Below are 13,660 nucleotides of genomic sequence, written 5' to 3' on the forward strand. Positions count from 1 at the left end.
GTTTCTTTTTTCTAAAACCCCAGACGGTCCATAAACATTAAAAAGCCAAAATTTTAAATTTGATATCCTACTCTTAAGAAAACCAAGCATCCAATTGGATGAGGAAGCAATTAATGAGAAATCCACACAAGAATCTTTCCAAAGAACCGCAAGACCACCTAAAGCACCTGAGGAGGGAGATGCACAAAAATTCCATATTTTCCAAGAAGAGAATAACCTATCAGCAGATGATAAATTTAACTTAGTTTCTTGTACCATCACCACATCACACTTCATTAAGTCCAATTATGACTTAATCAAGCGTCGTTTGTTAGGGACATTTAAGCCCCTAACATTCTAGGATATGATCGTCATTGAACCTGAGGGGAAGCATCAGCTCCCCTCGAAACATCCAAAGAAACCGGAGAAACCTTATTTGCCAAAAAAATCTTATGAAGACTTTGCTTAGAAGCCAAGGCTCTTGTGACTGGTGAACTAAAGAGTTTTTTTGATCTTTTCTTTCTGAAAGACTCCAAAGAAGAAAGAAGAGTTGTTTGAATGCCCTCATCAATTTCTAATTTAGTCTTAACATGTTTATTCTTGCGGCCTCTTTTTCCTGGAGTTGACAAGAGTGAGGTAGGGGAAAGGGGAGTTTGAACCAAAGGAAGCCCGTTAATACCCAAAGGAGTAGCCACGGGTGCCCTATCTTCAATGGAACCTTCCCCAAGAACTGACGACACCCTAACCTTCTCCCTATCTAAAACAATGGGAACTGAAGATGACCCAAGAACTGATGCCACCAAAGCCTTATCCGTATTGAGTAAATCAAAAGTGTTATTTGTGGGAAACGCAGCCAAATCATTCTCCAGGCTACCCAAATCAATCGAAATTGAAGAAATTACTTTATTAGCTAAAGAAGAATTAAGAGAAACCTTATTAGTATTAACAATATCTTGCACCTGGGAAATAAGATGCTCATTTGGAACAATATCAACATCCACAGGATGTTCAGAATTCTTCAAACCATAGGGATTTGTGTCTCAGGCCCTAAGTCATTTCCCAAATAAGTAGGATGCAAAGAAGGCATTCCCATGTTTAAAAAGCCATTAGAATTATTCAAAAGAGAGACATTAGCCAAGCCAATCTTCAGGGAAGTAACATAGTAGTGGGGTACCTCTGTCGAAACCCTAGGTGTGAATTTTTTCTTCAAAGGGGGATTAGCAGCAGAGGCACCTAAATGATCTTTGTTCCAAACGAACATTTCTGTATTCCCATCAAAAGAGGATTCAATGACTCCCAAACCAAATTTAATGGATTTCATGTGAAAAAACAAAGGAGAATCCATAGTCACCGAAGAACAACCAAAATCCCCACGATCTCTAACAAGATTTTGATGCCAAATGCCAAAGGGAGACCGACTGTTACAAAACTTTGGAGGAGAGACCTTGGGTGAAAGTAACATACAAATTTTGACAACAAACAACCCATCCTCAAGCACTGAATGAGACAACAGAAATTTACCAAATGAATCCTCAATCTTTGTTAAAATATGAGATTCTACAAATTCAGAGGGTAACAAGGGAAGTTTAAACTAGATAGGAACCTATTTTGGGCCAACCCTAGAGGGTGCTAGAAAGGGCTTCCAACTTTCTACAAAACTCAGATTTTTCCCAAGCCCAAAAAATGGAACACTCAATGCCTTATCCCTAGCAGATGCAGAATCAAAAACAATAATAAACGAATTTGCAAAGAGAACATGGAAGTACAAAGTGCCATACTAGTGCGCATGAATCTTATAATGGAGCTTTGATAGAGGAATAAAGTCACCCCACACCTGGATAATGACTGCCAAAGCCCGAAGATCAAGAGCCTTTTCCCCCATGATCGCATCTAAGGAATCAATCAAAGGAACTGAGAGCGGAGCAGGTCATGGCTGAGAGGGCAAATCAAAATTCAGCAATTGACCTCTCGAAACCCTTGAAATTGGTTGCGATTTAGCAGAATCACTCGTCAGGCTAGGCCAACCCTTATTGCTAGAAGCCCTAGCATTTCAAATGCCCTTTTGACAAGTACCTTTATCCCTCAAATTATGGCCCTGATTCCCATGCCATCGAAAAAACCCTTGGAAATATGAAGAAGGAGGAAAATATTGCAGGGATGTTTTACCCACACTTGAGCGATCAGTTGAAACTAGAACATCCACCCATTTACCACCATGGAAGACCCATTGCGGGACATGACCAGCTTGAGTGCTGAAGGGATCTTTGGAGGGAAGCGGATCTGCCACTGCCTCATCTCCCCAATGCATGTTCCACTGCATGACGAGTGCAAGTCTCCAAAACTCGCTCCCTGAAAACTCGCTCTTAAGAGATTTATTTATTTATGTTAGTTGTTGTTGTTGTTTGTACATTATTTTTAATTTATAAGTATGTTGTTGTGGCTTGTATACTACATCTCATCTAATCTAATCTTTCTTTGAAGATTCGAGATTGCTAACAATAATCTATCTAATATTTATGTGTATCCTCCCATCTTATCCTAATTTATATTTGAGTGTAGTTAACAATAATCTATCTAATACTTGTGTGTATCCTCTCATCTTATCCTAATTTATGTTTGAGTGTAGTTTTTTATTAGAGTAAAATACTTTTTACAGGGACATGAAAAACAAAGCCACATTGGGCCAGTAGAAAAAAAAACCAGTACAAAATAGGGTACACCAACCAGGAACTACACAACATTGTTCAACATTTGGATAGACTTAACATTTTGGCCTATAAAACTCCTATTAATCTCAGTTAAGTCCTCTATAATGCTGGTATTCACCAATTTACCTTTGTCCTTGCTGCGGTGCATGTTGACGGTCCTAGAATGGCCTTAATATCATTCTCTAGATTAAGCGCCTTTTCCTTCCTTTACCACTGAGCAATAAGGAGGGGGAGACATGTGTAGCCTAGGGGGAGACTTTGAGGGATTGAGCTTTCTCATTTAGTCTCCTAAGTTCATCTGTGCTATTTATCATGGCTATCCCACTGACTGTTATACCTGCTCTCAGGTTTTCATTGATCTTTTCTATATTTGAGTGTAGTTTATAATTAATTTGAAATAATTATTTTGATTCATGAATAGATTTTTTATTACAAAAATATATCACAAATATGAAAATTAATTTAAGAATTTATATTTTCTTAAACTAAATTATTGTTTGATGTAATACTCTTCCCATTTCCTTTGTGCTTAAAATTTTTTGTATTTGATTCAATTCTATGTGTAAAAGGATGACTATAGACAATATGCATATCACTAAAATAATGAAAAACCTAAATTTAAATATTTGAGAATCTAAATGAAACATGGTTTATCATACCCATTTAAATTATGTCCTATGGAAGTGAAATGTCACACTTAAGGAGGACTGTACAAGATATGGCATGTGTGGAAATTGAGAATGAACTACGGAGCTAAGTAAATGTGGTAAGTGTGGAAATTGAGAATGAACTACAGAGCTAAGTAAATGTGGTAAGTGTGGAAATTGAGAATGAACTACAGAACTAAGTAAATGTGGTAAGTGTGGAAATTGAGAATGAACTACGGAGCTAAGTAAATGTGGTAAGTGTGATTAGACTCCAACAAATATCAATAAAAATAATTCCCCTTAAATGGATGACTATGCAATTTGAACTTCCAAAAACACAACTCTCTAATAATATTTTTGAGCGTGGTTTTCCCAAGGTATTAACTCTGCTATAAATAGTCCTATAAAATGATCATTCTATGACCTTGTTCAAGATATATTTCATGTCATAAAATTGAATAAAGCATAAAGTGAAATGAGAGAAACTGTGTCCAGATCAAACTAATTTTGTTGCTGGTGAGAGGGAAGAATGATATACATTGATGGCTTCATCCTACAAGGAAAGTGAGTCAAATATCATTCTCACACGAACATAATGACAATCTCAAACTAAAATTACAATATGCAATTGGCAATCATAAATACTAGTCTATTAATAGTTAATATATGCCTTTAAAGAAAGATAAATATCCATGACTAGATAGTGTTTAATATCCATGACTAGATAGTGTTTAATCATCCATGATTGATCAAGTTAAATCCACATGATGCATTACATAGAATTTCTGAAAAAACTCTTTAACATTCCATTTTCTATGAGCGACACTATTTACAAAGGCTACGGGTGCCTAGGGTGAAAGTCAGTCTCAAAACTCTAAGTTACATTAACGATTTCAGAAAACCATAATTCACATCGCTGTAGACACTGCCTGTGAATTCATGTAGATGTAGCCCTCTACATCTCTCAAAGAGATCCTTCCCGGTGCAGTACGTGAACAAGAAATTATTATAATTATCCACTCCAAACCATTATTTTTGTACGTACTAGTTCAATCTCACCTGTCACTAATTGTGTTCTTGTTTTCCATCTCTATAACTTTCCTGATGTAGTCTTTGGAATACACCGAGCTTTAACCAACCCAACAAAGCCAACAGCCACTCCATTCTCTTTCTCAATACATACATAAATATTTTCACAAATTCTCTTCATCCTCTCTTCATCTTGGGCTGTGATATAATCATGCTCAAAATTCTTCAGTTCAGCAGTCACTACTATTACATTTGTGTTACATCTAGTTATGTCTGCTTCAAAGGCAGCAGCACAACCTGCTCTCAAACTTTGAGTGCACCTCATGAAAGCAGTTGTTTCAAGATAGTGAGGATGCACAAAATGATCTCTTTTTCTTATAATGTCCTTAAGACGACCAGTGATATACAAATACTTATCAATGCCCTTTGTAATAACACCCATATCTCCCATATCTCCTGTTCTTAAGTAAAATCTTCCGTTTTCCCAATCTCCTTTTCTCTTTGGCCTTGCAAGGAATACCTGTTCCACGAAATAACAAAGCAGTGAGAAAGTGAGAAGATAAGATGAATATAGAAAGCATAACTGGTAGCTTTAGACCTAAGTTTGTGAGTTTGTACATAAATCAAATAATAGATTTTATAGAAATCGTTAATCTTGATTAAGACAAGTAATTCAAACCTACAAACTCACCCACCTCCATTAATAGAAGCAAATATCTCAAAAGAAATTTGAATCTTAAGGATTTTGTCTAGGTCAATTATTTGAGCAACACCTAAAAAGTGATTTATATATCTAAGTATAATATATATCAGCTCTGTCATCATTAAAATATTATCCCAAGTTTGTGAGTTTGGAGATAAGTCAATCAATAGAGTTTATAGATAAGTCAAATAATAAAGTTTATATATAAATCATTAATCTAGATTAAGATAAGTAATTAAAACCTACAAACTAATCCACCTTCATTAATACAAGCAAATATTTCAAAAGAAATTTGAACCTTAATGATTTTGTGTGTCTCAATTATTTGAGCACCATGTCAAAAACTGATTTATACATCTTTAAGTATATTATATAAGTTATGTCATCATTAAAATATTGAGAAAATATATTTAATTTAGAAATAGATTTGAATCTGAATCTAATTTATGCAAATTTATTTTGCCTTTTATTTTTACATTATGTAAAATTATATTTTATTTTCGAATATTGAATTTTTGATATGTATATCTCTAAAGCTATGTAACAGGTGGGTTTACACTCATCTTGTACATGGGGTATTTAGGTTATTTTAATTTTTGCTTTTTCGGGTTGCAACTGGAGGTTTTCTTGCAGGTTCTTTCCTGCTGGTACGCCCTTTGAACCCATTGTAAAACAAAAATTGAATTTAATAAAAAATAGTTTAGTGGCATGTCCACTTTTATTGAAAAAATAATAATAATATTGAATTTTTTACCTGGTATATATAAAAAATAAAATAATATTTTTTTTAAATAAAAATAATAATTCAAAATTTATGTTTCTTAGTATTTTGTAAGATTAAATATAATTGAAATATCTATAATAACTATTTATGAATACTAATAATATTTTTATCTATTTTTAAAATTATTATACTGAACTCTATCTTCAATTCTCTTATCTTTGTCCAATTATCTGTGAATATGAATACTAATTCCATTTAATTTCAGTTAGTAATGCAACAATTTGATGATTAAATTGAAAGATGCCTCGTTTGTGAGCCATCGGTTGTCCAGGTAGCCGTTTGCATTGCTTGGAGAATATATCCAAATATCACCTTCTTCGCCAGCTGCTACTTCTTCACAAGTCTTTGGATCAACAACTATCATCTCAATGCCCAATTCTAATTGTGAGCAAATTCTTGCACAAGGCAAAAGGCCTCTGGAAGTAGGAGCTTGGCTTATATTGGGTCCCCATGCAGTGGATACAAATGTACAGTTTTCTGCAAGTCCATAGGATGGAGCCATTGCAGAAGCACTCAAACCATATACCGAAAATTTATTTACAAAGATTTCAACAACAGTACCATATATATAGGTTCATTAATCACTATAAGATTTCTTAGAGTCTCCAGATTCAATTTGATGTGTGGCTGTCCCTTAGATCCACTGCTCATGTAATTTTGCACAAGAGTAAGGGCAAAAGATGCTACTGGTGTGCAGGTACCCTTGTATTTACTCACCATTTCCAGCCACAAGGTTGGCCTTTTGATGAAGATGAATGGAGAAGTTAAAATACAGGTTGCAGCACTAGCAATGGTGAGTAGAAGGAACATGAGACCACAATCATGATACTGAGGAAGCCATGAAACTATGACACTCCATCAAGATTATATGCTTTTCTTGCTGCTCTTACATTGTGTTCTGCCGATCCTGCTGTTATCATGACAGGCTTAGAGTTGTCTGTTGTATCAAAAACAGGTCTTCTGCTCTACACCCACTGTACTTGTTCTCACCTCCTCCATTAATTAATGATGTGTCTAGTTCATTGGCTTTGAATAAGGATACCACTGATATCCGCTGCATTTTCTTCAACAAAATACCCATTTCATTAGCAGAATTCTTCTTCATGACACTTGAAATATAGGCAGGATGAGCTATGGAAGCCTTGGGTTGAATCTGTTGCAGTGTCCTTACAAGTTTAAGGCAATCCTCCTGAAAGAAAAAAATACATTTTATTACTATGCAAATTGGACATCTCTCTTGCTTCAATTTTAAAATTTATAATTGTGGAGAAATTGACCTTCTAATTTATCTACTTGTTGCGAGAAGATTTGCACAAAACATTGTTTTCTGTAGAATTGACTGTCTAATTTCATTATCGTAATTACAATATTAAACTATTAAATTTATTAAATTATCTCCATCGACATCGACATCTACATCTACACCTATGTATCTATCTCTGTATTAAACCAATGAATTAATTTCTTTGATCTTTTCACCAAAGTCCCCCACCACTTATAAAGTATTGTGCAAATTATATGTCAAAATGCACTCCAGACAAAGGTTAGAATAAGATAGTCCTAATAGAATCTAGAGAAACAACTGCTACGGTAGGAAGGCAATGAAAGAAGAAACTATATTTTAACTGCATACCATGTTTCACATCAATGCTATCCAAAATGCCACATCAATTACCATATCCAGAAAACAACTTAGAAAAAGTTATATCATACTAGCACAGAGAGCCCATTCTTTGAGAAATGTTCTAGACAATTTAATTGCAACTTCAGAAGAAAAGGAACTCAATCAAGCTAAGAGTCGCACTTCATATACAAATCTCCTCTAGGTTGAACACTTGACAACTGTACTTTGGCGACTTGATTGATCTTAGATAACTCAAAATCCAAACCTTAGAACTTTAGGAATAATTGAAGCATATGATCTAATCTGAAAACCAAACTATAATCCACACATTCTAAAGCAACGCACTATAATTATATATCCATACTAGAGTTATGCAACGGAGGTTTCAATAAATGGTAACTAACAACAACGGAAGAAATGATCTATGTTGAAAAACTGACGAGTGATCTATAAGCAGAGGATATCCTTAATCTTATTCTTATGCTACTAGATCATAACGTTTATAAAATAAAATAATATTAAAAATCACTGCACTCCATCGAAAGAGCTAAAGTCGCTGGCAGGTGGATCATAACGTTTACGATGAATATGAGATGAATAAGCAAACGCAGAATATAACCCAAATAAAGGAGAGCAATACTCTGAGAAATCAGAATATGCTCCGTGTAATTTAGTGTAAAAAATCTAAAGGTGGATGATTTCGATGAAATCTAATGTCTAGGAGTGTTTATTGTTTTCAAAATGAGCTTCAAAAAATGCCATTTATTTCATCATACGGAGTTTACAAGCAAGATTCTAATGTTTCTTTTACTGCTTTCTTAGTTGCGATCGTAACCTGCTAAATAATTAATTTATAATATGTTTATTTCACACATGCCAAATTGCCAATCATCTAGACGACAGATTGAATTTGCTCGAGATTAACTATTGTCTCTTTATCATTGGATATTATAGTTATCGGCTTTAAATTCTATCCTGTACTGCGTGTGTTCTATCAAATATATATGTATCATCTTGTCTTGTTTTAATTTATATTTGAGTATATTTTATAAGTAATTTGAAATAATTATTTTTATTTATAAATAGATTTTTTATTAGAAAGAATATGTCTAAAAGATAATTTAGGGCTTGATCACCCGGCGTGATGGTGAAAAAATGGCATTGTTAATGGTGTTATTGATCATATTCTTAAATTTGTACTTGAAGTAGATATTATAACATTTTGATTTATGATACAAATAAATTGATTCTGAGAACATATTTAATGTTATGAATATATAATATATTTCAACACTGCAAACAAAATCATAAATCTATTAATTCCTTAAATTTATCTACTCCATAAGAAAACAAAATAAATATGTAAACATATAATACCAAGAAAGCTAGCTAAAACCAAAGGATTTATAATAATAAAGAATATTTGTTTATTGCTCCTAAAAAATGAAATTGAAGCACACATGGCAAGGGAAAAGATTATTTAACATGTTATAAAGAAATAATAAAAGTGTGTACATGGTTGTTGTATAGATTAAAAGAGGGAACAAGAAACCCTTAAATAGGGGATTGGATGACCTATTGAAATTTTAAAGAGATTTAATTTATGTCAAACAATGTGAAACTAAATTTATTTTTTTGATCGGTAAGGGTCAAAGTTGAATCATTTTTTACTAGAGTTATGAACCAATGAGCACAGGGACTTCACTGGCTAGGCAATATTATATCACGTGCATTCATATTGGGGAGTTTAATATCCCAAAAATAAGGGTGTAATATATTGCCTATCGGTGAAAATAGGGAGTTTTTTAATTTCGACTATATAAAAATACAATATTTGGTGAAAATAGGGGGCTTTTAATTTGGATGTATTGGGAGAGGGTGACAAAAAAGGAGTTTAGGGCAATATTTTTTGAAAATATGGGGATTCTTTAGCATTCCATGAATGCACACCCAGGCTCACTAATTGAAATCCCCTTGCCAGTGAGACCACATTTTTGAGGGGCCTCATCCTCATATTTGTTTGACATTAACACCCTTATATCTCCTTATGTCATCTTATCTATTTCTCTATTCACACCTCATCACTCCTTATCACTCTGAGATCCCCTTATCACTCCAATTGTGTACACCCCTTATCACTCCACTAGTGCTTTTCCCTTATAACTCCTTGAGCCGTTCTCCTGCATGTCCTATGTGGCTCACCACTGAGCTGGGAAAATCCTTCGTGGCTCACCATTGGGTTGGGAAAGAATGGTCTCTGCTACATATGTGCCAACACTGTACACCGTTTCACTGCTAATGACAGTGATGACACTGCTCGTCCATCTTTGTAGTTGCATCCTCTATACACCATTTGCAGATAGGACCATGTGAATCATATTTGAGGTAGCATGTATGCTGCGAGTCGAACACATGGCCTCCCCTGAAGCAGGTGCACAACTCAACTGTTGCGTTGTGGGGTCATCCCCAAAAAAGTCAGTAAAATTAATGTACATATTTTAAAATTATATAAAAAAGTAAAGATATTTCTTTTATATTTTTTGATATATTTTAATTTAATTTATATTGTTTATGTGATAGTGTTTCTATTATAATTTGTATTTAATGTTTAATTCTTATTTAGAAGTTATCATTGATTTATTTTATAAGTTTTTATTTTGCTTTTACTTTGAAAAGTGTAGTAGATCTTATATATTTATATTTTACTTTTAAATACTTTTATTTATATGTATTAATATATATTTTAAAAAGGAGAAATAAGATATAATAAAAAGGAATGTGAAGATAAGAATGTGAGGATGGAGAAATTAATATATTAAAATAAAATTTAAATATAAGTATGGGATAAAGAGACAATTGGATGCCCAAATAAAATAGCATGTCATCCTACAAAAAGGGCAAGATCCACATATTTATTTATTTAATTATTTATTTGATAAAAGGCATATAGCCTGAATTTTTATATCAATAGTAAGATATATAAATTACATATATGGGATAAAATCCAAAAAATTGATAGAGTATGAGAATATCCAAAAAAATTACATCACATATAAAAGAAGCCCCAACAAAAAAATCAACCTAATAGGGGCACGGAATGAGAAAACTAACCAATTACAGAACCAAAATAAAATTTCCTAGCTAGCACCAGAGCATAACACAACCAAGGGGCAAAGGAAAGATTAGTCAAATTGGTACTTAAGAGAATTTTCATCCACTTCCTCCTTATTATGCCCCTAAATTTCAAATTCCTTTTCTAAGAATTGACAACACACAAAATAATTCTTGCGCTCAGCCAACACAAAAGCTTTCAGTTGCCTCTATCTTGTTCCCATAGCCGCATCAAGAAGTTGCCATTCTTCCTCACGAGCAGCATGAAGAGGGGTATCAACCTTTTTCAAATACCTCTGCCCTAAACTCAACCCTACATCTAGAAGTCACAATGCTTCCTCCATAGAAACATGCAGTGGGACATCAACTTTAACCCTTTTTGAGCTTGTCCTATCCTCATCCCTTACAGAGTGACAACCTTATTTGTGTGCTGGCATATGAGAGTTGTATGAAACCAAACAAAGAAGGGCATGAAATAAAATTGAGAAACTCCTAGCATTTGATGGGGAAACTATCTCCATAAAAACACTCAACTCTTTATCAAAAACTTTGCAATTGTTAGTTTTCAGCTCTAATTTCATAGCTTCGTAAATCTTAGCATACTCCTATCTTTTTGTTTTAAATTTCCTTGGAAAGATACCACCAATCCATCCCTCACCCTCAAACAAATCATATTTGTTAACAGCTTTCTCTAGTTCCCTACTTGAAATTAAATCTTCCTTAATGAAATTTAACACAATTTGAAGCAAGAGACAATAATTTTGAATCATATCAAAATTGTTCGAGAGAAAAATAGGGAGAACCTTGGAAGGCTATATTATACTTGGAGCTCTTAGATATAGTAATTCCTTACTAATAATTGTGATGATGGTGTTCAACACTCTTAGACATTCCCATTTTAAAATGGTCTTCAAATGATCCGCAAAAAATGACCTAGAGGTGGGAAACTCCCAACCTTCTAATGCAATGGAAATCCTTTGGCTATGGGGTTTATACTCCAGGGTGACATAGATAGACCAATAGATAAGCCAAGTGTTCAGAAACAAGAGAGAGACAATAGCAGGGCAACATTGAAATACAAGAAGCCACAAAGAAAGAATGCTTTTCAAAAGCAAGGTGTCACAATCTTTTTGGCATGAAATGCATGACTATATAGAGGAGGCCACACATGTTACCAAAGTGAAACTAAATTTTGAACAAAGAGAATAAATCTTGAGATCCACTACCAAAGTGAAACTAGATTTTGAACAAAGAGAATAAATCTTGAGATCCACTACAATGCAAACATAATAGATCATAATAGCCCCTATCCTTAGAAAAGTGTTAGAACTAACATCCAAGAATGGAAAAATTGCACATGGCATCCATAAAAACCTGTATATTAAATATCCTCGAAGAAATATCGCTCTCTGTAAATGCCAACCTTAGATTGGCACGTGCAATTTTAAATCTCCATCCTTGGAAATAAATGTAGACACAAACCAAAGCCCATCGCACATACCACCATAGCCAGGAACGATCGTACGACAATGAATTAGCCAGCTCAACATTAGCCAAAAAAGCATCCCTCTCAAACACAACTTCACCAAAGTCCACCAAGCAGCCTCTGTTTGCCAACGTGTCTGCCACCATGTTCACTTCTCTATAACAATGCCTAGTTTTGAAATTTTATTAATGAGAGAGCAGAGAGCATGCCTCTTGAAGAATATACACAGTTTTCTAGTTTGAATAATCTGATTTAGTTAATGCTGAGATAATTTTCAGAGAGTCCCCTTCAAAAATTCAATTATTGAAACCTAAACTAATTACGGTGTGAAGCCTAATAACTAAAGCAATAGCTTTAGCCACATTATTGCTTTAGCCACATTATTTTTCCCATCTAGAATTCTTGCAGTCCCTACAACCAAGACATCACCAGGTTATGTTCTCTCAAAACCCAACTGATTTTAGAGACCCAAGGATTTCCTTTTACAACTCCATCAAAATTCGATTTCCCATATCCAACATGTGGAGCCTCCGATATAACATATTTCCTATTCACATTTGACCACCCACTCCTAAGAAGACTTCCTTTAAAAGGAAGATATATTTCATACCATTCCTTAAGAACATAATCATCCTAAGACGTGAAATAGGCGTCTAACTATTTATGGTTTGACATATAAACACATACTGCCTCAAAAATAGCCTTCTCAATATTATAAATGGTATCTTTGATACTATTCTTTTCTTTCCTGAAAATGATCTTATTCCTAGTTTTCCAAATGCTCCAAATCAAAATTGCAGGTGTCGCTTCCCAAAGACATGCAAAGAATGAGTCTTTGTATAACAAGGGCTAGGATTCTAAAGGATCTTGTAATGTTGAAGGAAAAGGAGAAAACCATCCCCAATTATCACAAATCTATGTCCAACAACTATAAGAAAAATTACCATTAACCAACAAATGATCCTTAGTTTGAAACATCTTTTCACATAAAACACATTTACAAGCCAAACATATTCCCAAGGATGTCAATCTATCACTACTTATAATTATACCTTTAAGAGCTAACCAAGAAAAAGATCCAGCCTTTGGAAAATAACATCTATCCAACAAAAATAATAACTGATCTTTTTCTAATCACTATCTTGAGCATTTAAAACCTGATAGCTTAGTTTCACTAAATACTGGCCTGAAGGAGATGGTGTCCAAATTAATCTATCCCAAATCTCTTAAAAATGAATAGATCTCACACTTAATTCTTTTTGAAGTCTAATCTTTTGATCCTCAGGAGCATCTACTTCGACCGACTCTTTCCAAGATACTAGAGAAACTCTATTTTGAAAGGATACCAAGAAATAGTCACTAACCTTTTCACCCCATAAAGATTTCAAAGTATTTTTCAATTCATCCATACCTTGCATCCTATCCAATAGAGAAAAACCATTCCAAGAATCCTCCCAAAATTGTGCCTTCTTACCATCATGAATAATCCAATCTGAGAGACAAGAAAGAAAAACCTTCAGGCTCCATTTGGCCATAAAATTTTACATTTGCGACCCCTGAGGAAGATCAAGAGTAGTAAAGATTCTTTT

General features: G+C 34.0%; 1 protein-coding gene across 1 annotated transcript; it reads right to left on the reverse strand.

Moving 5' to 3' along the window:
* Positions 1-4,424: 4,424 nt before the first annotated feature.
* LOC131028148 (uncharacterized) lies at positions 4,425-6,352 on the reverse strand. The gene is made up of 2 exons (XM_057958368.2): positions 6,095-6,352; positions 4,425-4,883 (listed from the first exon to the last, which is right to left on the reverse strand). The coding sequence occupies exons 1-2, from the start codon at positions 6,350-6,352 to the stop codon at positions 4,425-4,427; spliced, it is 717 nt and encodes a 238-aa protein (XP_057814351.2).
* Positions 6,353-13,660: the final 7,308 nt, after the last annotated feature.

Source organism: Cryptomeria japonica, chromosome 4, assembly GCF_030272615.1.
Source record: "Cryptomeria japonica chromosome 4, Sugi_1.0, whole genome shotgun sequence".
Lineage (NCBI taxonomy): Eukaryota > Viridiplantae > Streptophyta > Pinopsida > Cupressales > Cupressaceae > Cryptomeria > Cryptomeria japonica.

What these genes read in the sequence shown, in the direction of transcription:
- LOC131028148 (XM_057958368.2), bottom strand. Translation starts at nt 6,352, where the DNA reads ATGGCTCCATCCTATGGACTTGCAGAAAACTGTACATTTGTATCCACT. An exon ending in ACCGATGGCTCACAAACGAG is followed by an intron (nt 4,884 to 6,094) that starts GCATCTTTCAAT and finishes TTCGTGGAACAG; the next exon opens with GTATTCCTTGCAAGGCCAAA.